We start from the raw sequence: 19,989 nt of genomic DNA on the forward strand, positions 1-19,989 counted from the left end.
GTTCTCCCCGTGGCTTTCACCTCGTTCGAGAACCACTCGGCGTTGGTCGGTGGATTTTTCTCGCCCTCCGTTCCTCCCATTTTCGTCTCTGGTATCGTTCTGCCATCTTCTTCGGGGATTTACGAGCGTTCATCATCCGTATCGCCCGCCGACCGATAAATCGTTCTTCATCCTTTCCTCTCTTCTCCGGAATATCCGATTTCTTCGATAACTCAAATACAGATTAGCGTCGGATTTCGAGACGCATCGCTCGACCGAGAAATGCAAAAATATTGGACGCGTTTTAGTTTCGCAGTTTCAATTTCTCCTCGATGCGAGACATTGCTAATTTCAAAAAACGAGATTGTGTAACTCTTATTCTTATTATTGTTATTACTATTCGTGTATTAACACGGTGGGGACCTGGGAGAGAGGATGAAATAATTGCAACCACCCTGGAATCGACGCCATTGCGCCACGGTAGAACAACAGCGATTGCAGTCGCGTGTGTTTTCTTCCATTTGTCTTCTATCTTCGGACGCCGCCGACACGCATTATGGGAGGCCCGATTTGGCACGCGCATCGGCTGCTAGTTTCTGGCACAGTGGTTCCTAAATTGTCTTCCGTGAGAAGGCTATTCTTTGGCTCGAGTTTATCCTCCGAGACCGTCCCACTCTTTCCCACGACCAGCTCTCTCGTAACTTCCATTGTGCATATTGATCTAATAAAATTCCTGCGTTATTGCTGGACAGTGTATAGCCGAAGAATCGTCGGAGCATAATAGTTTCCTACGCAAATAACCCGGGGCTGCGACATTGCGGACATAATCGGCGTGCGAACCCCGTCCGTTTCCAATGTTTACTTGCCAAGGAGAACCTTTCCGATCTAGTCGATTTTTCCTGTCAAAGCTTTCCAACCGCACAAGTTTAATACGGTGCTTCAGGATTATTTTCCTACAACAGAATCTCAGAATCGTTGCAAGGAACGTCGTAGAGACACCATCGCTACCGATTACCGACCGTGTCCGAGTGAAACAGATCTTCGCCGAACCACAACAAGAGCCACGCAGTGCTATTAATAACGTTCCGGTTGCTTTCCATCGGTCCATCTCCGCAGTTGTTATAAATAGAGGTTCGGTCAGCGGTGGCTTCGATCTTCCGTTTCGTTTCTACCCTATCGACGGTCGTCTCACGCGTCCTCTGGCTCGCTCCTCGAAACGAGAGGGAAAGCGATCCGCGACCGCTGGTCACGACCAAAAATTTCCGTCCGAGCACGATCTCGGATCGTTCGAGAACGGTGTTCGAGTAGAACCGGAGATTCGTCGGCCGATTTGTGGATCGTTGCGTCGATCGATCGAAGGAATTCTGTTGTGCGCTGGGTCCAAAACCGTCCTCCGGTGGTTCTGGTCCACGAGAAAGAGCCGATCTATACAGGGAGATTGTGTAACAGGGACAGCGGCGAGAGTGCAGCGCCGTTTGGAGCGTGTTCCACGGTCGTGCCTCATAGTTGGTTGGTTGGTGGCTCGCAACAGCACCGAGCCTCTAGTCGTCGTCTAGTCGTCGCGCGTCACGTATCACGTATCACGTATCACGTGTATACTCGCGTACATATCTCTCTCTCACTCTCTCTCGGCGCAGAGTGGCTAATTCGTGCTGGATGTGTTGTTACGCTGTTTCCATTCTGTTGTGTATCCACGGGTGTTTATCGATCGAAGTCGATCTCCACGTTGGTTCCGATCGCGACCGGTGATCTTCATTACCGACGGTCGATAAACGTGTTCCTTGCCCTCCCCTCTTCACTCAAAAAGGGAGATGCAGCTCTTTTTGCCGTGCAAGTTTATTTCGCATTGTACTCATCCGTATTCTACCGTGATGATCGTAGTAGCGGAGTCGTCGCAGTTTCAAGGTCGGCAACGATCGATCGTAAAACGATCACGCACGACACGACCACCACCGCCAGAGTGAATATCTTGTCGAATCGATTAGAAATATTGCGTGTCGCCGCTCCTGTTGTATCGAGCGTGATTCCGTGTACGCGTTATACAATCCCGGGGCTCGTCTGTGCGCGCAACGCAAACAAACATAGACGCGCGAGTGTAATAGAGGGAAGACCGTGAGATTCCAAATTGATTTCGTCGAACGAATTCCTGCACACGCCTCTGTCTTCAAGGTCGTAATTGTGTAACGAGCGTTAGCGACGACGCGCGACGCGCTCTGCCCCGCTAGACGGAACATGAGTTGCAGTTGTGTGCTGCCTGGCCGCTCGTTGTGTTGATAGCGATGTGTTGTTCCGTCGACGGGTGTCACGAGAGATCGCCTGTCCGTACGCTCTTGTTGTTTTCTTCCTTGTTGACTGTTTTTTGTTTTCTTTTTCTTTTTCTTTTCTCACTCTGTCGGTCCATCGCGTTTCGCGCGTCTCGATCTTTATCTCGGGATCGACATCTCGCGATTACGTAAGCCGAGAACGGATCGGCCGGCCGGCTATAATTGTCTCGAGTTTATTAATCGATACGTAGTCTCCCGAGGGAAACAGTGAGCATCTCGAACGGAGTTGCGTAACGCGCGTGAATTGCACTTGCCCCGTCGGTAAGGTAGAGTTCCGTGCAGTTGTTTCGCTGGGAAAAAACGAGCCCTCCGGCGCATTCGGATTTTTCGCGCGTGCTGTGTCGGACGAGACAGGTTAATTGGACACGTGTGACACCGTAGTCGAGGTTAATCGGATTCCGACGACAGTATTCTATCGATAAGTGGTGTCAACGGAACTGTTCGTCTTCGCGGCGGATCTTCTTGTGGTCTCCTCTCCCTCCGAGCACTTGCATCGCGAGGGGACATATTTACGAACCGAATATTCGACGTAACTTAGGGTTATATTCGTAAACATTTGGCAAGGACACTCTCGAGTCCGCGATTGTGAAACAACCTGTGCTTGCATCGTCGTCACGGCCGCGCTGCAAAGTGCAGTCGTCGCGTAACTCGTCTCGATAACACACCGTGTTCAGGGATTTTAATGCCGAAGTCCCTGTGCCGTCACTCCATGTGTTTTCGACGATTCGAACACCTCCGCGGTAATCCTGTGTGATTTAAACTCCGCACCGTAAAACCTCTTCGAATCTCGTAACGCGGAAATTTTAATCGGTAATGAAAATTTTTTCGAAAGAATTTCTTTCGCGTCGCGGACCGAGTGCACGTGGTACCGTCGTGTCTTCGCGTGATGTCACGTGACTCGAGTCGAACGTCACGCGGAAAGTTGTTTCGACAAATCGCGCGGATCTCTGGTCAAGCCGATCGAAATTAACGATCGTAAACCGCTGCGAGCCATTTTACATTGAAATGCATTGGAATAATTCGAGCCGTGTCGAGGAGATGTTTTTGTCGAACAACGGTTTTAATTGCACATTCGGTGTAACTAACGAGCGCGTCTCGACGCCAGGGCGTCGCGGCACCGAGGACAGTTTATCTATTATTAGAAACGACTCTTCTCCTCGTTCCGCTCACTTCAACCCCTTACTCTCGACGGGATTTTCAGTTTTCCACTGTGCCACGGCTGCTTGAACCCTCAGCCAATAGCGAATATCGCATCTCGAATCGTCGCGAGATTTTTAAACCCGTTTCAACGCTTCCCTGTTCTTTTGTCTATCTAGATGGATTTTTTCACCCTCGCGCATTCCCAAAAAATAGCTGTGTTCGCTTTACACGTGGTATCGACAGATCGCTTTTTTAATTCATTCAAAGTCGCGTCACGTAGAAATCGAGCATTTTATAGAAACGGAGGGTTCAATTTTTGCTCCGGGGAACGTACGAGGCTCGAAACAGGCAGCTAACGGTTAATTGTTTCAGCGTGACCTTTTGATAGTTTCATACGCAGGCAATTATTACCAGGCTCGAACAAAAAGCATCGAGTTTTTCAAAGTGGCGCAGTTTCCATCGCCGCTATCGCGCGCCCGCAGCGAAACTTTTCAAATGTTTAAGCTCGTGGTATTGACGGGTTAATTGAAATTGAGAACGAAACTCGACAGGGGTAGGGAACTGTATCGCTCTTTGACGATGGACGGAGCTAAAAAAGTAAAGACCAGCCGGTTGCCAAGGCGCGAAGTAATTAGTCCAGTGTGTTCGAGCCGTTGAAGCCGGTAACGCGAAAACGGGCGCGTTCTTTGTTTCGTTCTTTCCCTATTGTCATTGAACGAGCGAGCGAGGCAGTGGGGGAAGTCCGGATGAAAACCAATTCCAGATGAAAAACACTTCGTGTAGCGTTAAATTAACGAATCTGTGGTGTCGGACCAGTGTTGTGTCGGATGAGGGGAAGGGAGCACGAATCGAGGGGGAAAAGTTACCCCCTCTCTCCGAGAATAGCGCGGTGGAGGGGGAAATTAGAGTGGGGGAACAAGTCTTGATCTGGCGACACGCAGACCTGCCCACTACTCACACGCTAACATAAACCGAGACGATCGGAAAAAGTAAATCAAAGTAATTCCACTCTAAAAATAAATACGATTAAATCGATAAACAGGTTTCAAAAACTGTAAAATATTCCTACGGCGCGCTAAACGTGACGGCGACGATAAAAATGGTGAAGGAAAACGCAAGTCATTAAATGAATTACCGGTACCGCAGAAACGGGTATTAAAGTAGTTTACTCACGATTTACTAACGATACGAGAGGAGAGGGAGAGTAAAGGTACAGCGAAGGAAGGCAAGATGAGAGACAGTGTGTAAAAGAGAAAGAGAGAGAGGGAGAGAGTGAGAGAGTGAGAAAGAGGGATCAAACGAGACGGTAAAGAGCACGAACGAGAGCAAACGGAAGCGAGCCAATATGAGATTACAGGGCAGTTGGGGCTCGTGCCAGATGCGCGTTTACACGGGCCGTGAATACTGTAAATGCACTATCTGGTACGACATCTCTCCTGTCGCCGCCACCAGTAACGGTCACCGAGCTGCTGCTACTTTTCGGCGGTGCGACGCGACAAAAAAAAAGAAAAACAAAAGAAAATGAGACAAAGTTTTATTCAGTTGCGCGCGTGTGGAATGGACGCTCCATTTCACCGCGCCTCTCTGTCCTTTCGTTCGGAAAAGAGCAGAGATAACGTCGACCTTACCATTTTTTTTAACCCTTCGAGTTACAGATTACGCAGCCGAATTTCTTATCGGGGTCATGCATGTCTCGCGCATGTACCAATCATGCACAATCGAGGAAAAACTGCGTCTCCGCGTTGCATACTAAAGGAAGTAGAATAATTGAGATCCACGCGCCGACTCGAAGGGTTAAAACGAGATTCCCCTGTACAGATTCGCTGGTATACATTTGTACAGAACCTTATCATTGTAGTGTAGAAATATTTATCGCATCGGGGAAAAAAGCGTGACCGTGATCGTCGCGAATATAAGCGGAGTGGTTGAACGGGGGTTGAGGGTAGAAAAAGGAGTATAGTACTCATCGGACGACGTTACCGCGATGAACAACGAGGGTGCAGATTGCGTGTGTCAATAAGAATCGCGTCTTTATCCTCGTCTATGTGTCATCCCAGCAGAAAAATCCACACGTCGATGAGAGAGTATTTCCGACGCGGTGTCATTGGAAAACATATTACGGGGATACAATGTCACGTTACGTCACGCTCGCGGAACCGACGGAATCGGAGAGACGAGTCGAGTAAAGAACAAGGATTGCGTTGCCCGGAGCAGCGCAGTGTATCGTGTTCAGTTCCGGTATCGTGTAACGTCGCCCGCACCGACGACGTTACACGATCGTCTCTCACAATACCGATACTGTTTGTTCGCGCGGGATTTACCAAACTCGTTTACATAACGCGTCAATCATTTTACCATTCTCCAGGCGTTTCCTGCCTTGGAGACGATGCGTCGCACGAATTGTCACGGACGCCTGATCGACTGACACCGTTCCGATGCTCGCCCCTGCCGGAGCTAATTATTCAATTGAACCTTTGCGCGACCAATAATGAAAGACAAAATTGCAAGCTGCAGGAGCCACCGTAGATCATGTATCTCTTTTCTTGATAATTCGAACGAGTTCTAACTGTTATCCGCAGTCTATTGATCGGAAAGGTTATTTTAGTTGAAGAACAACGAAGTTCGATATCGAACGCAACGTGTCAATCGATCAGGCTTTCCGTAAGTGTAACCGCGTTCGAACCTTGGACTACTACTTGTTTACACGGAATACGTTCGGAGCCGTGCTTGTTGTCGGAACACGAACAGACGTATTTCGTATAGAAAATGCGTAGCGATGTATTTTGCAATCAGGTAGCAGTCCACGAATAAAAACGGCGCAGGAACGCGAAAATTGACTGGCCACCGTGCCAAGATGCACCGGGCGTCTCGAGGCTTCTCCCAACGTGCTTACAGCCAAGTTAAAATTGGATCGTAGATCGAGATTGCGAAATTACAGTCTAAAACTGGACCGTTTGCAGAGTATCCGCCGTAGGGATCGCGAAACATGGGTCGAGCACGTGTGAAACCCTCCAATTTGACAGAATAAAAAAACAACGCTGGCACGTTGGACGTATGTTGTAACAATTTGATCATTGTCTCTTGGTTGTTATAGCTACGCGGTTTCTCGCACCGAATGTAGTCGTCGTTGTGAACATGGTAATAAAATCTCTTGCGTGCCTCTATCTGTGTTCGTACGAGCATTGTTTCGAGCAAAGAATCCAACAACGACCGGTTCAAAATGGCCGGCGCCGTTCGTCGTTGCGAGGACTCGATGGCCTACACCGTGTCACGAGATTCGAGGTAAAGCCACGAAGACTGGGCGAACGGTCGAGGACAGCGAAATCCATGCCATAAGACATAAGATATTCCACCTGATTGCAATGGACCAAAAACTAATTAATAATGCCGGGCCGAGGCATAGTCTTTCTCTACGTAGGCTCCCAAAGAACGTGTAAAAACTCCCACGCGTCAGCGCGAATGCTCTGAAATTATCGGCGGATAGTTTCATCGGTGTGTATAATGTACGCGGCGGCGTGTCGGCAGAAATGCTTCGTGTTGGTGTCAACGTAAATTTCGCGTTGGGAGCGTTTACACGCGAGGATACACGGGGGAACCTGTTTGCGTACCCGCGGCATGTCGCAATAAATCTGTTCGCCTGCTCGGAAAGAATTCTCGTCTCGCGCATTTTCACGGCGCGTGTCCTGTTGTTTCGGCGACGACGTCTGTAAACGTATAAACACGCGTGTTCGCGCCGCATGCTGTAATAAAGTAAAATCGGCCGAGCGTGTGCGCGCGTTACGTTTCTCGTTCAAATGATTCTTGCTGTCCACGGCCGGACGGCCGGATAAACCGCGAATGATTCTTGCCGATCTCTTATGGTCGGCGACCTGCGGCTCGCCGGCAAGAATCACTCGAGCACCGTGCACCGGGCCAACACTCGCGAGCGTTTATGGTTGGTTGGCCCTTTCATGCCTGGCGCGCTTCAGTCGTCGCGTTACGTAAGACACGCGTGTCCCACTTCGATCAGAGTATCGTAATGATCGCGTTTACTCGCAATTTATCGCCGGTATCGTGCCGTCGGAGATTCGCAACGTTTATGTAACGGGCGCGATTTTCGGCTAGCTTTTTCTCATGCGATTGTTCAACAACGAATCTCTCGCCGATTTCCTTCTCTAACGCTTTTCGAGCATCGCAACGCACAAGCTGAAGCGTTAGTACGTAAGCCACGCCTTCTCTCGCCGAGACCCGATCACTTGCCTCGTTGTCATCGTCTTCGATCACTGCCCGTTGTAATTGTAATGGTAATAAAATTCATGCTGTGCATATCCCCACCTCCCATCATTTCATTTCGTACCGCCACCTCGCAGACCGTGGCTCTTCGGAGTCCCCGAGCAATTTCTTTTTTCTTCTTCATATTTGGAAGAGATTAATGAACAGTTTTTCTTGAATTCGGACCGCGGACATTGTCGCTCAAAAGTTTTGGAACGTTTATCGGAACGATTGCGTAAGTTTTTTCGAATTGTCATAATCCGACAGTCGAGTGAAATTTGTTGAATAAAACAATCGAGAAAATAACATTTGATAGGACAAGTTAAAAGACGAGAGTAGTCTGCTCGCGAGAGCTTTCATGGCCAATGTCGCATTGAAAGCTCCAGATATTGACGACCGAGTTTAATATAGAACTGGACTCAATTGAAGCCGAGGTCCTAGGTAAGAACAGAGGAGCCAATAGATGAGTCGAGCAAATACCTAGAATACATCGGTTAAAAATAATCGGCTCTCGCTAGGGAATGGTCGGAAATTCGGGAGCAAGGTCAATCGATAGCAACTTCCTAAATGCGCGTATAAATATAACGCTTAACGTTCGTTCGAAGAGTCGCTTCACATCACTGTCGAAAACTCGCACCACGATTTCAATAGTTGACGAGAGAACCTTTTACAAGCTACGAAAGATGCGCAGTCTACTTGTCATGAAATCATGTTCAGAACACTAGCCATATTTCATCCTCGTGCGTTCGGTGCACGCGTATTTTTCAAAACCCGCAACTCACGCCGTGCACTCTTGGATTCAAAGCGTCCGTACCGAGTTTATTTATAAGCAGAAGGCCGACAAGATGCTCGTGCAAAGTCGAAGAAAAAAAAATGATATGGAGCACCTTTGTTTTAATCGTCGTACGACAATGTTTCGCTTTAAAAAAATATATTACGAGCATTATCGTGCTGCGCGTTAACCAACCAAGCGTGTTTTCATGCACGCGAACCACTTGCTACGTTTCATCTTCGATAGTCTTTAATCGTTCTTAATTCGATTAATTTAATTCTGCGAATCTGCAAGAGTACTATTTGAATTCTTTCGAAAATGTCTGCGCCGTTGCGGAACTTGAAGACACCTATTGCGGTACCATAACGCCAGGAGTTACGAAACCGTGACAGAGTGACGTAGCTGAAGAAGAGGAACCAGGAATTCTTGGGAGAACATTTTTGCGATTGGCATGTTGGCAGTGTGGTTAGCTGGTTGTGTGGCTGATTCTATTCACGACCGCTATCGGCACTGCAATTATATGACGATCGCAGATCGACGATCAAGAACGCTGAGGAACCGAGACTTGAAGAACAAGCGGAAAATCTGGGAAAATCACTGGTCGCGATACGCGGTCGTTAGTTTTAAGTTCCGAACTCGTACCAGAAAGGACGAAGAAACTTTCAAAAAGAAAATCTCAAGTTGACCAACACTACTCCGTTTAGAAAGCCTATTTTCGTTTGCTAAATCTGTTGCGAAACGGTCATTAATATAAACAGTCAACTAATATATTGATTTTCGTATCGATAAAAGTGAGATTGGTTCTTGATGCGAAAGTCAATTTCAACAATTGACGTCCTTGTCAAGTACGGTGTGACTTAGAGCTGTTTTTTCCTTTTGTTGCAGATCTGCCTACGTATCGTTCGGAGGACTGCTGATGAGGTTACAGGGTGATGCAAACAACCTACACGGTTTCGAGATCGATCAACATATGTACCTGCTCATGAAGAAACTAGCATTTTAACTGCGTCATACGTTCGCAACATGACTTAGGAAAATCCTATTTTAAACAATTTTTTTTTAAGCGAGGTATCATACACTCAAACCATTGAAATTGAAAACATCAGGTTACAACATCCTTGATAGATCGGGCATTGTCACTGCCATTGCAATTTCTGAGATATGGTAATTAATAAAGATATTTTTGCAATTGATACCCTTATTCCTTTGATCCTTACTTATTTAAGGTTTGATTTATAAAACAGGAGGAAGTTCAATGGAGATTTCTGCAGCTGAAGATTTCTCGTTAAAAAAGCGAAGGCAGTAAGTATCATAATGTAGGACAAGAAAACAACGGTGGAAATGGAAAATTTCCAAGACAATTTTGTCAGAAACGGGTATAAACAGAACGGTATTAATATTATTGGACTTAAAATAGTTCGATAAAAATAGCTTAGCTGGAAAGAGTTGTAACAAGACGCCATTTTGGAGAACACAGCCAGGGACAAAGCACGATATTCAAGTAGAGTACGATTTTGTTAAGGATAGGAGAGCAGGAGACGAAAGATGCTTAATGTAGAGAGAACCGGGAGGGGAAGAGCCAAGAACTAATTTATGTAATTAAACTCGCGGTATTTCTGACCTTGCACAGCTGAACGCTACCTCGAGCAATAAGTGCACTTGGCGTGGGCTCGCGTAGAGCCCCAACATGGCAGCCCATTGCATAACGCGTCGTTCTACAGCATGGCTGCCACTTAATAAGGGTCTGATCCTAAATAGATTGGCCCAATGACATATAATTCGCTTTTATCTGACCGCCCGTGTGAGGTTGCGCAACGCATCCAACCGCAAGGAACATAGAAAATGAAGAAAAATCAATGGGCGTTGAAGGCAATAGTGCTGCTATCTCTCGTAGTCACTGTGAAACCGCATGATCGCGAAACTACAATAAGATGAACTTCGAACTTCAATGGATACAATTTTCGTAGAAATTTATCTACTTCAACAAATCAATAGCGATTTATGAAAATTACTTTTCTCTTTTAAATTTGGATATATTCGCAAAGCATAAACATGTTTTTATATAAAGACATTTATTATTTTACTTATCAATCGATAAAATATAAATTAAGATGATTAATATTATGTACAATCACAGGTAACTTCCGGGTTAATGATAAAGTGCTTCCTGAATATTGTTCTTCAGCTATCAGATTAATAATATACTGCAAAGTAACGAGAGATTGTTGTAGAGACACGAAACTTCCCTTTGCATACGAATTTGTAGCTGATTCGGCCCCCTTTATTTAGTAGGTATTCAGTTTTGTGGTAATAATAACTCTCAAACATTGATCGAATGCTGTGCAAACAGCAAGTCCTTGCTTGTCTGGACTCCAGTCTAAAGAGCTTACTGGCTGCGTTGAAAGAGTAACATTTTGCAAAAGATTCAGATTACCAACAACTCCGTGATCCATTCCCTCCGCATCTGTCAGTTTCCTTTTTTCTGGATAATTGCTGAAATTAAAGGAAAAATATTTTAAACATGTCTCGCTAATGAAAGGAAAGCTACAAAATTTATACTCACTATTTCCAGAGGCAAAGACTTCCACCTCCACCACAAGTGACAAATATTTCCCTATTTTGTGGCAGATGCCTGACAAGCCATACCGTTGAATTGTGAGCCTGAAATTGTTACATATATCAGATCGAATCACTCGTGAATGCTAATTGCACTACAGTTTTTGTACTTGCAACTTGTAATATACCTTTTCGTTGAGGTAGGCAAACCCCTTCTTAGGATGCTGTGTTTTTAAATCGAACAGATAGAATTTGGATTCCAGAGTAGTTGCTACCAATTTATTCATTGGAATATCTTTTCTATCAAATTCAATGCTACAAACACCGTTTTTGAGATTACTTTCCCACTGAAGGGACATTGTTCTTAAATTAAACATTTTTATATCCCCATTGTCATAACCAGCGGCTACAACTCTTTCTTCAGAATTGTAAGAGTTTCCAAATGTGACTGTCCAACAGTCTCTACGAGTTTCTCCTTCTTTAGGTTCCATAACGGCCACTGGCTGGCCTTTTTGCCTAGGATCCCAGACTTTAACGCTTCCATCCCTGGAACCAGTTACTAATTCAGGTGCCCCACATCCAATACTTTGTCCACCCACACCGTCAATGCTATTGATAATCTCATTATGAGCATTGGCTGTGTAAATTGGTATCGAAGGATCTTCTAAGTTGTAGATATTGAGTTTACCCTAATAAAGATGACTTTAAGTCTTCCAAATACAAGAACTATGACTGGTTAAATATTTGTCTAATTCTTATTCGTAATAGGAACTACTTATGAAAGCATGTTTGCGATGAGAACTTGTTCAGTTCGCAATTTAAAACGCAACAACAGTGTTCTCTAGTACTTTAGGTAACTAGCCTTTCAAGTCAATTTGAATCGTATAAAAGTTGCTATGATACCTGAAAATCACCGGTCGCCAAACATCGATCCTTTAAACTAGAGGCTTTAAAAGTTCCGCATTTTACTGGTTGCGATCTTTCAATATCTTTCACGTGTTTCAATTCTCCACTGGAAACTTCGTAGATTTGTATGATACCGCTGCCACGCGGTCGAGAGCCCATAACCACAAACTTCGCGCTGCACGGTATCCATTTCGCATCGAATAAGGAATAGTTCACTGATTTTTCTATGTGACAAATGATTTGCGGTTTTTCAAGTTTCTCCATAATTACGACAATCGATTTTGTGTCCAGGCACTTCAGTCACTGAAAATCGTGACAGCGAGCAGTTTGGAGCGCGTATCCATAAACAAACGTGCACATCATCTACTGTGAAATATTTCAAACTGTACACCGCAAGAAACAAAAAATTCAGTGTTCAGGATTCCTCCGCTGGGTGGCGCCACACATAAAGTCCGGCAAAATCTCCAAACAACGCCATTACCTCGTAGTGGCAAAACGCCCAAGCTTGTAGCCGATTAGTGTTCAGGGTTTCTTCGCTGGGTGGCGCCACGTACATCTTCCGGCAAAATCTGCTAACAGCGCCATTACCTCGTAGTGGCAAAACGCCCAAGCTTGTAGCCGATTAGTGTTCAGGGTTCCTCCGCTGGGTGGCGCCACGTACATCTTCCGACAAAATCTGCTAACAGCGCCATTACCTCGTAGTGGCAAAACGCCCAAGCTTGTAGCCGATTAGTGTTCAGGGTTCCTCCGCTGGGTGGCGCCACGTACATCTTCCGGCAAAATCGACTAACAGCGCCATTACCTCGTAGTGGCAAAACGCCCAAGCTTGTAGCCGATTAGTTTTCGAGTTTCCACCGCCAGGTGGCGCTGTCGCTTACTCGGTCGGTAACGTTTGGCTAACAGTTTAAGCGTTTTGCCGCTACGGTGTGGTGGCGTAACCCTACTCTTTGTCGCCTTGACATCAAATAATTTACTATTGGTCGTAAACACGTATTTACCTAACCTTATCATGGTTTGTTTATTAAAATTGCAAACAGTTATTGTATGTAAATAGTTTCATGTTTTTCGACTGCATTTTTCAGTTATAAGACTGATGTTTAATATTTGTTTACATATATAGAATGTATATAGAATAGACTTATAGAGTTACAATGGATAATATAAGTACAGAGGTATTTTCCATTAATTATATAATTTTGAATTAATAATTTAGGTACAACATAAGCGTAATTATTTTTTTTTCTTTTATAGTTTTCACTCAAATTGCCACCTATTTGGCCCGACATCAAGACTGAATTAAGAGAATATGTTGTGTGTTTGGATAATCTTCCAATATATCAACTTGATAATGCACAATGTTATTGGCCAAGGAAACCTAATATTCTCTCCCTCTTGGACTTTGATATAGCACCCCTTGGTACTATCTTAAAATTTGATTGTGATCCTATAAATGGAAAACGAGAAAAAATGTGTGAAGTTGTTTCAAAGTCAGCTGGAGAAACTGCAAGAAATTCTATGTCTATGACTCGTGCACCAGGACCTGCTTCAGAATGTATCAGAGGTAATCCAAAAATATTTTGTATCGAAGCTTTGTTGAATATTACAAAATTAAAGAAAAGTTCCTTAAATTAAATATATACATTTTATATAGGAAATACCAGCAATATCCCATTTTTTCCTGGTGGATTTGACGAACCTGAAATGTTAGAAGATTCATCGATGGAAGAAATTGACTTTGAAAATAATTTAAGAACTTTGGCGAAAGGGTTCAGTGTTGGTATAGAGTTCAAGAGCGATAATTGCACTCCAAAAGAAGCTAGCACTCAAGAGGAACAATCATCAAAATCAGAGAAAAGTAAAATCGAGGAGATAGCAGATAAAATTAATTTAATGTCTATTGTAAATGAAGAGCGAAATGTTTTGGGATTATGGTTGCCAGAATCTAAGGAAACGAAAGAAGAAGAGATTCAAGAACCTTCAAATGTACAAGAACCATCATTCGATGATGTTGTTCCATTGTTAGAAGAAACAAATATTCCTGTGTTGAAAATCTCTGAGAAACCTGTAGAGAATTTAAAGTCAGAGTGGGCAGAGCAGTTAGATGTGTCCAATCCATTAACTGATTTTGAAAAACGTATTCCCGAACTAGCAATGAGTTTTCCTTATGAATTAGATATCTTCCAGAAACAAGCAGTTCTGAAGTTAGAAGAGAGCTGCAATGTGTTCGTTGCGGCCCATACATCGGCTGGAAAAACAACAGTAGCAGAATATGCCATTGCTTTAAGTCAAAAGCATATGACAAGGTACTATTTAGCAGTTTCGTCGTTTAGATTATCTGTATTAATTGCAATTGTTTTTCAGGGTCATCTATACATCTCCTATAAAGGCACTATCAAATCAGAAATACAGAGAGTTTAAGAGAAAATTCGATAGTGTTGGATTATTAACTGGAGAGTTGCAGATTAATTCAAATGCTTCATGTCTCATCATGACTACAGAAATTTTACAAGCTATGTTGTATTGTGCATCCGAAGTTTTAAGAGATTTAGAATTTGTTATATTCGATGAAGTACACTATATTAATGACGACGACGTAGGTATATAGCTTGAACAGAATCTTTTTCTTTTAGTGAAAACATTTGTTTAACTATTTTTTTCATTTCAGCGTGGTCACGTTTGGGAAGAGAGCGTGATTCTTTTACCAAAAACAGTCAACATAGTAATGTTGTCTGCAACTGTTCCAAATCCATTAGTATTCGCTGACTGGGTTGGTCGTATCAAGAAGAAAAAGATGTATGTGATAAGCACACTCAAAAGACCAGTGCCGCTTGAACATTACTTGTACACGGGAACCGATGGCAGAACAAGAAACGATAAATTTTTAGTGTTAGATGAACGTGGTCAATTTTTATTAGATGGGTAACGATTATAACTGTTTTTACTTGGAATTATGTGTATATTTCGTGTATTCATATTTGACACGTGCATCTACAGATGGTACAAAGCTTTAAGTACAAAGGAACCAAAAAATAAAGATAAAAATACAAAAAGATTAACCAATCATAAGATGACTCCGAAGCAAGAGCAGGTGTTATGGAATGCTTTCATAGGTCATCTGAAAAGCCAAGTATGATTGAACTGTGTTCGTTTAAAGATTAGTTACTTTTACTATGCATTATAGACATATACTTTCCATTAAATTTCAGAACATGTTACCAGTGGTAGTTTTTATGTTATCACGCAAACGGTGCGACATGAGCGCTGTTCTTTTGAAAAACATTGATCTTACAACAGAAAGTGAAAAGTATACTATCAGAACATTTTTTCAAAATAATATAAAACATTTAAAAGGCAACGATAGACAGTTACCACAAGTTCTTATGATGCAAGAGTTGTTACAAAACGGTATTGGCATTCATCACAGTGGTATATTACCGATTTTGAAGGAAATAGTGGAAATGCTTTTCCAACTTGGAATTGTGAAGGTTCGTTGTATTTTATGATTTAACAATTATCGTGGTTAGAATTTTTACAAGTCGTTCACTGTTATTTTTTGTTGAATTGTAGTTATTGTTTGCAACGGAAACATTTGCAATGGGTGTGAACATGCCAGCGCGTACAGTGGTTTTTGACTCGATTAAAAAGTTCGACGGTACGAACTTTCGAATACTCCATGCTACAGAATACATACAAATGGCTGGACGTGCTGGACGTAGAGGCCACGATACGGCAGGAGTTGTTATAGTCATGTGTAGAATGTTGGTACCGCATTACAATGAGTTGAAGGCCATGATGTGTGGTCAAGCTCAAAAATTAGAATCTAAATTCAAAGTTACATACTCCATGGTGTTAAATTTGAGAAGAGTTAACGAGTCGGTATCAGTTGAAGCCATGATGCGTAGATCTTTTAAAGAGTCACTAGCTACACAACAGAACTCTTACAAAGCCCAATTACAAAAAGTGGAAGATGAACTGTCGAAGTTACCACCTTTAAACGAGATGCAAAGAAAACTCTGTGACTTCCAAAAAGTAGCTATTGATTATATAGAATATTTGAAGTACTTGAAACCCGTGATATTCGAAACACAGAAGAAAGAGGGGAAAAGTTTAGTACCTGGCAGGATTTTACTGATATCGTTTGAAAATCATTACAATAAAGTAGCTTTGCTACTGGGCTCCGTTCTGAGTAAAAGTATTAGACAATACAGGGTATTGATCCTTAACGATTCCGAAACGTCGAAATCTATTGAAGACAAGTCATTAGGAGTTCCTAAAGTTATGAACTCACGATGGCACGAAATTATTGCTCTGACGAAGAAAGAATTATATGTGCCCATTGGAGTTGCAACTAGCGAAGTACTGACCATACCCGTGTGGAACGTATTAGAGATAACTAGTCGCAAGCTAAAGGTCGATTGCAATTTGGTCTTGTCAAATTGGGAGAAGAGGCAACTTCCGAGATTTAGGTAGAACCATTAATGTTAAAGTGGTACTCGTAGACCATTTGTAGGTTGTTTAGCGCATACCAAAAATATATTTTATATTTCAATTTATTATAATTTGTAGGAATGAACCGCCTAGTCCAACATATGAAACTGCTATGCAAGAGTTGATGACGCTCTCTTTGAATGCTGCACGTGATTCCTCTATTTTGAAGCCCTACGTGGAAATGAAATTGAATTATGATGTAGACATGAAAATGCAACACTTGTTTCTGTTGAAACAAAGGGTTTATAACATGAACTGTATGAAAATGTCAAATTTCGAAGAACAGTTTGAGCCTGTGTTTGAACGGACTGAATTGGAAAATAAAATGAAAACCCTTCAACTAAGACTGAGTGATGAAGAATTAAGTCTTTATCCTGAGTATACGAATGCTGTTGCTCTTCTCAAAGAATTAGGGTACATAGACAACGATGAAAGAGGTATAATACAATGTCACTTTGAGAAGAATTATTACTAGAGATGTGCAAGGGAATCGTCTATCCCTATTATAAAGAAATAATTATTAATCTTGGAAACATATTTTTCAGTTGCATTAAAAGGTCGAGTTGCTTTGCAAATGGGAAGTAATGAGTTACTAATCACAGAATTGATTCTTAGAAATGTTTTAACGGTACTTGAACCAGCTGAAATAGCAGCTCTTTTATCTACTTTGATATTTCAACAACGAACAAATGTTGAACTAAATCTTTCACCAACCTTAAAAAAGGTATAATTTCTTAGAATAGTTTCATAATGAAGCCTGCAATTCTAATTTTGTTTTGTTTCCTGATTTAGGGTTGTGAAGTAATAAAGCAAATATATACTCAATTGGAAGCTTTAGAGCAGCACTACCAATTAGCGACATTACAACCATTGAATTTTGGTTTAGTGGAGGTGGTTTATGATTGGGGACAGTCAAAGTCGTTCGCTGAAATAATGGAAAAAACAGATGTACAAGAAGGAATTATAGTACGATGTATTCAACAATTAAATGAAACATTAAGAGATGTTAAAAACGCAGCCATGACTATCGGTGATCCTGTTTTGAAAGAAAAAATGGAAGAAGCTTCTACAGCTATTAAGAGAGACATTGTTTTCACCGCATCTTTATATACGCAAGATTAATTATGGAACAAGATTTATATATATACAATAATTTATTTTCCTTTTTTTTCTTCTTCTCCCCATTTACAGAGCGTTGTATGAATGGAGCAATTGTCATTTGGGCAGAATTTAAAAGTGTGGTTGCTGTAGCGAATTCTGGGAAACTCTTGAAATTTGGTAAGATGTTGAATGTGTTACTCAAGTCTTCAAATTCAGTGGCTATCCATGGGAAACTCAATTTCGAATATTCACTAATGAAATTAAAAAAATGCTTTTCATACGCGAGAAGTGGTATTATCCGTGTTAGAAGTGTTACTATCCTAGAAACATTTTGAATTTCGATCAATGGATGGATGTATATATTTGTGTAACTTGTACATTGTATACGAAGTATGTGTTAACTCATTTATACAATACAATGTAGAATATTAGAATTTCGTACTACTTTGCAAATTATAATTCTTTGCATATAGGTATGCAATAAGAGTGTAAACATAAGGAAAAAGATTGCTATTAATATAGAACAATTATTTTAATTTATAATGCTTATTGGTACAAAATAATCCTATATTGTATTCTTTCATATTACAGTGTACGCTGGTCAGTATTGTTTAGATTTCCTTGGCCTTTATTTGTCTCAGAGATGCAGGTCCACTGTCCTTCTGTATTTTCACGCCAAAGAGACACCTTATTATCTCCACCACTAACTGCTAGTATACCACCAGTCAAAGACCAACTGAGATTCCATATAACATCATCAAAAACATTAAGCATAGTTGGTGTCCAACTGGAATAATCATTCGAGGTCCATATAATTACACGACGATCTTGCGAACAAGAAGCTAGGGCAGCTTTGGATGGTCCAACTGCAGGTGCCCATGCTACATCTCTTACCTATGTTGAAAAATTTAAGGAGCTCAAAAATTTGCTTACTAGATAGTTAACTCAAGATACGGTAAAGTTTTTACCCAATCACTATGTGCTTCTAACTTATCTTCCTCGATCCACCTATCACCTTCTTCTTTCCAAATTTTAACTAAGTTATCACATCCTCCTGTAGCTAATCTTTTTATTGGTCCATTCCTTTGGGTTCCTGTGGCATCAAAACTAGGTTCAATTGCAGGACACCAGCTCACAGCATTACATCCAATGGTATGAGCATTTGTAATCTTCTGCGTATCCCACGTATCTCCATTATTGGTGAGAATAGAAAGCGAACCGTCAGAACTACCACAAGCAAGGATCAGTCCAAACTCGTGTGGTGCCCAAGCTACTGAGTTCACAGAAGAATCGTGTCCGGTATGTTCATAAATTTTAGTCCATTCCCCTAATTCCTTCCAAATGATTACTTTCCTATGATAAGAGACAATGAAGGATCATTTAAAAATAACAAGTAAAAGGTTAAAAGACGATAAAATGGTAACATACCGATCATAACTGCAAGATGCTAAAAGATTTCCAAATTTAGGATGTGCCCAAGCAACTTGCCAGACAGGCCCAACATGACCCTTGAGATCTGCCACTAAACTTTGCGATCCGTTTTTTAAATCAAAAATTTTTACTGAATTATCACTCGAACAAGTTGCTAACCTCAAACCGTAATAATCCATTTCCGCGTCATGGATCATATCTTCGTGTCCAGTGTCGACTGTATTTAAGACGGACACCATTTTTATAATGTTTCTTTTTCAATATTCCAGGTATAGACTGGTATAGATGAAAAATGTATTCAAAATTGTTAACGATGTTATGTTGTCTAGTGTCTGTCACTTACGTGGAAGCATGTGCGCATTGGGCGAAAATGCAGTTCTTTTGCGCAGACTCTATACCTATGTAAATGTCAACGTCGTTTATTATGCTCGACCACAGAAGAGGAATACGAATAGACCTGTCACCTAATGGGCTTTCCTGTTGCACGATCTGCAATACCGGCAATGCTAACACATCAATGTGGTGGGTGACGAAAACGTAGATTTCTGTATTATCAATTAGTACATTAAATATATATACAAGAACTAAATATATATATACAATAAAGAATATTAGTTACAACAGTTAATGTGTTCTTCTTTTCCCACCCTGACACGAAATTTCACGCCACCTCTTTTATTATCATGTTCTCCTAGTAAAAATCCGAAAAATGCGAAAAATGTACGAAAATCCCGAAAATCGAACTTTGTATTAGGAGAACATGATAGTAAAGGAGGTGGCACGAAATTCAGTAGTATAAGTCAATGATAAGGCAGGCCGTCGAATTTTGCGAAATATTTCGAAAATTTCGGAAAAATTGAACTTTTGTATTAGGAGAACATGATGTCGAAGGAGGTATCCGAATTTCAGTAGTACAAGTCAACGTCAAGCCAGACGCTCGAAAATTTTCGAAATTCAGTAGTACAAGTCAACGACAAGCCAGACGGTCGAGAATTTTCCGAAAATTTTCGAAAAATTGAACTTTTGTATTAGGAGAACATG

General features: G+C 42.0%; 4 protein-coding genes across 8 annotated transcripts in view; 2 read left to right on the plus strand and 2 right to left on the minus strand.

The window, feature by feature from the left end:
• Positions 1 to 9,659, plus strand: part of Rpb8 (DNA-directed RNA polymerases I, II, and III subunit Rpb8) — a 58,345-nt gene extending 48,686 nt beyond the window's left edge. For all 4 annotated transcript variants that reach the window (XM_076803243.1, XM_076803245.1, XM_076803246.1 and 1 more), the window contains one exon: positions 9,352 to 9,659. In XM_076803243.1, the coding sequence (XP_076659358.1) occupies positions 9,352 to 9,469 (118 nt within the window). In that variant the 3' untranslated portion in view covers positions 9,470 to 9,659. The remainder of the gene's footprint in view (positions 1 to 9,351) is intronic.
• Positions 9,471 to 12,300, minus strand: Wdr92 (dynein axonemal assembly factor 10). The gene is made up of 4 exons (XM_076803240.1): positions 11,926 to 12,300; positions 11,211 to 11,711; positions 11,030 to 11,127; positions 9,471 to 10,959 (listed from the first exon to the last, which is right to left on the minus strand). The coding sequence occupies exons 1-4, from the start codon at positions 12,190 to 12,192 to the stop codon at positions 10,752 to 10,754; spliced, it is 1,074 nt and encodes a 357-aa protein (XP_076659355.1). The 5' UTR covers positions 12,193 to 12,300; the 3' UTR covers positions 9,471 to 10,751.
• A 649-nt stretch (positions 12,301 to 12,949) lies between these two features.
• Positions 12,950 to 17,878, plus strand: Tst (superkiller complex helicase subunit twister). 2 transcript variants are annotated; one of them, XM_076803675.1, is made up of 11 exons: positions 12,951 to 13,100; positions 13,180 to 13,489; positions 13,580 to 14,231; positions 14,290 to 14,521; positions 14,594 to 14,847; positions 14,923 to 15,055; positions 15,135 to 15,413; positions 15,496 to 16,394; positions 16,495 to 16,853; positions 16,962 to 17,140; positions 17,209 to 17,878. In XM_076803675.1, the coding sequence occupies exons 1-11, from the start codon at positions 13,080 to 13,082 to the stop codon at positions 17,536 to 17,538; spliced, it is 3,648 nt and encodes a 1,215-aa protein (XP_076659790.1). In that variant the 5' UTR covers positions 12,951 to 13,079; the 3' UTR covers positions 17,539 to 17,878. The 2 variants fall into 2 exon arrangements, with proteins under 2 accessions (XP_076659791.1, XP_076659790.1); XM_076803676.1 differs by lacking the exon at positions 17,209 to 17,878 and having other exon boundaries at positions 12,950 to 13,100; positions 16,495 to 16,865; positions 16,903 to 17,022.
• Positions 17,879 to 18,012: 134 nt separating this feature from the next.
• Positions 18,013 to 19,353, minus strand: Sec13 (nuclear pore and COPII coat complex component secretory 13). Its single transcript, XM_076803677.1, has 3 exons — positions 18,946 to 19,353; positions 18,486 to 18,870; positions 18,013 to 18,411 (listed from the first exon to the last, which is right to left on the minus strand). Exons 1-3 carry the CDS (start codon positions 19,185 to 19,187, stop codon positions 18,103 to 18,105), a joined length of 936 nt encoding a protein of 311 aa, XP_076659792.1. The 5' UTR covers positions 19,188 to 19,353; the 3' UTR covers positions 18,013 to 18,102.
• Positions 19,354 to 19,989: the final 636 nt, after the last annotated feature.

Source organism: Halictus rubicundus, chromosome 18 (assembly GCF_050948215.1).
Source record: "Halictus rubicundus isolate RS-2024b chromosome 18, iyHalRubi1_principal, whole genome shotgun sequence".
In the NCBI taxonomy this organism is placed as follows: Eukaryota; Metazoa; Arthropoda; class Insecta; order Hymenoptera; family Halictidae; genus Halictus; species Halictus rubicundus.

Excerpts from the sequence above, each read along its gene's own strand:
- Wdr92 (XM_076803240.1), bottom strand. The coding sequence starts at position 12,192 with ATGGAGAAACTTGAAAAACCGCAAATCATTTGTCACATAGAAAAATCA. Across the intron at positions 11,128-11,210 it reads TTGCCTACCTCAACGAAAAG|GCTCACAATTCAACGGTATG; the intron begins GTATATTACAAG and ends TAACAATTTCAG. Across the intron at positions 10,960-11,029 it reads AGTCTTTGCCTCTGGAAATA|CAATTATCCAGAAAAAAGGA; the intron begins GTGAGTATAAAT and ends CTTTAATTTCAG.
- Tst (XM_076803675.1), top strand. The coding sequence starts at position 13,080 with ATGGATAATATAAGTACAGAG. Across the intron at positions 14,522-14,593 it reads ACTATATTAATGACGACGAC|CGTGGTCACGTTTGGGAAGA; the intron begins GTAGGTATATAG and ends TTTTCATTTCAG. Across the intron at positions 16,395-16,494 it reads AGGCAACTTCCGAGATTTAG|GAATGAACCGCCTAGTCCAA; the intron begins GTAGAACCATTA and ends TATAATTTGTAG.
- Sec13 (XM_076803677.1), bottom strand. The coding sequence starts at position 19,187 with ATGGTGTCCGTCTTAAATACAGTCGACACTGGACACGAAGATATGATC. Across the intron at positions 18,871-18,945 it reads GCATCTTGCAGTTATGATCG|GAAAGTAATCATTTGGAAGG; the intron begins GTATGTTACCAT and ends CTCTTATCATAG. Across the intron at positions 18,412-18,485 it reads TAGAAGCACATAGTGATTGG|GTAAGAGATGTAGCATGGGC; the intron begins GTAAAAACTTTA and ends TTTTCAACATAG.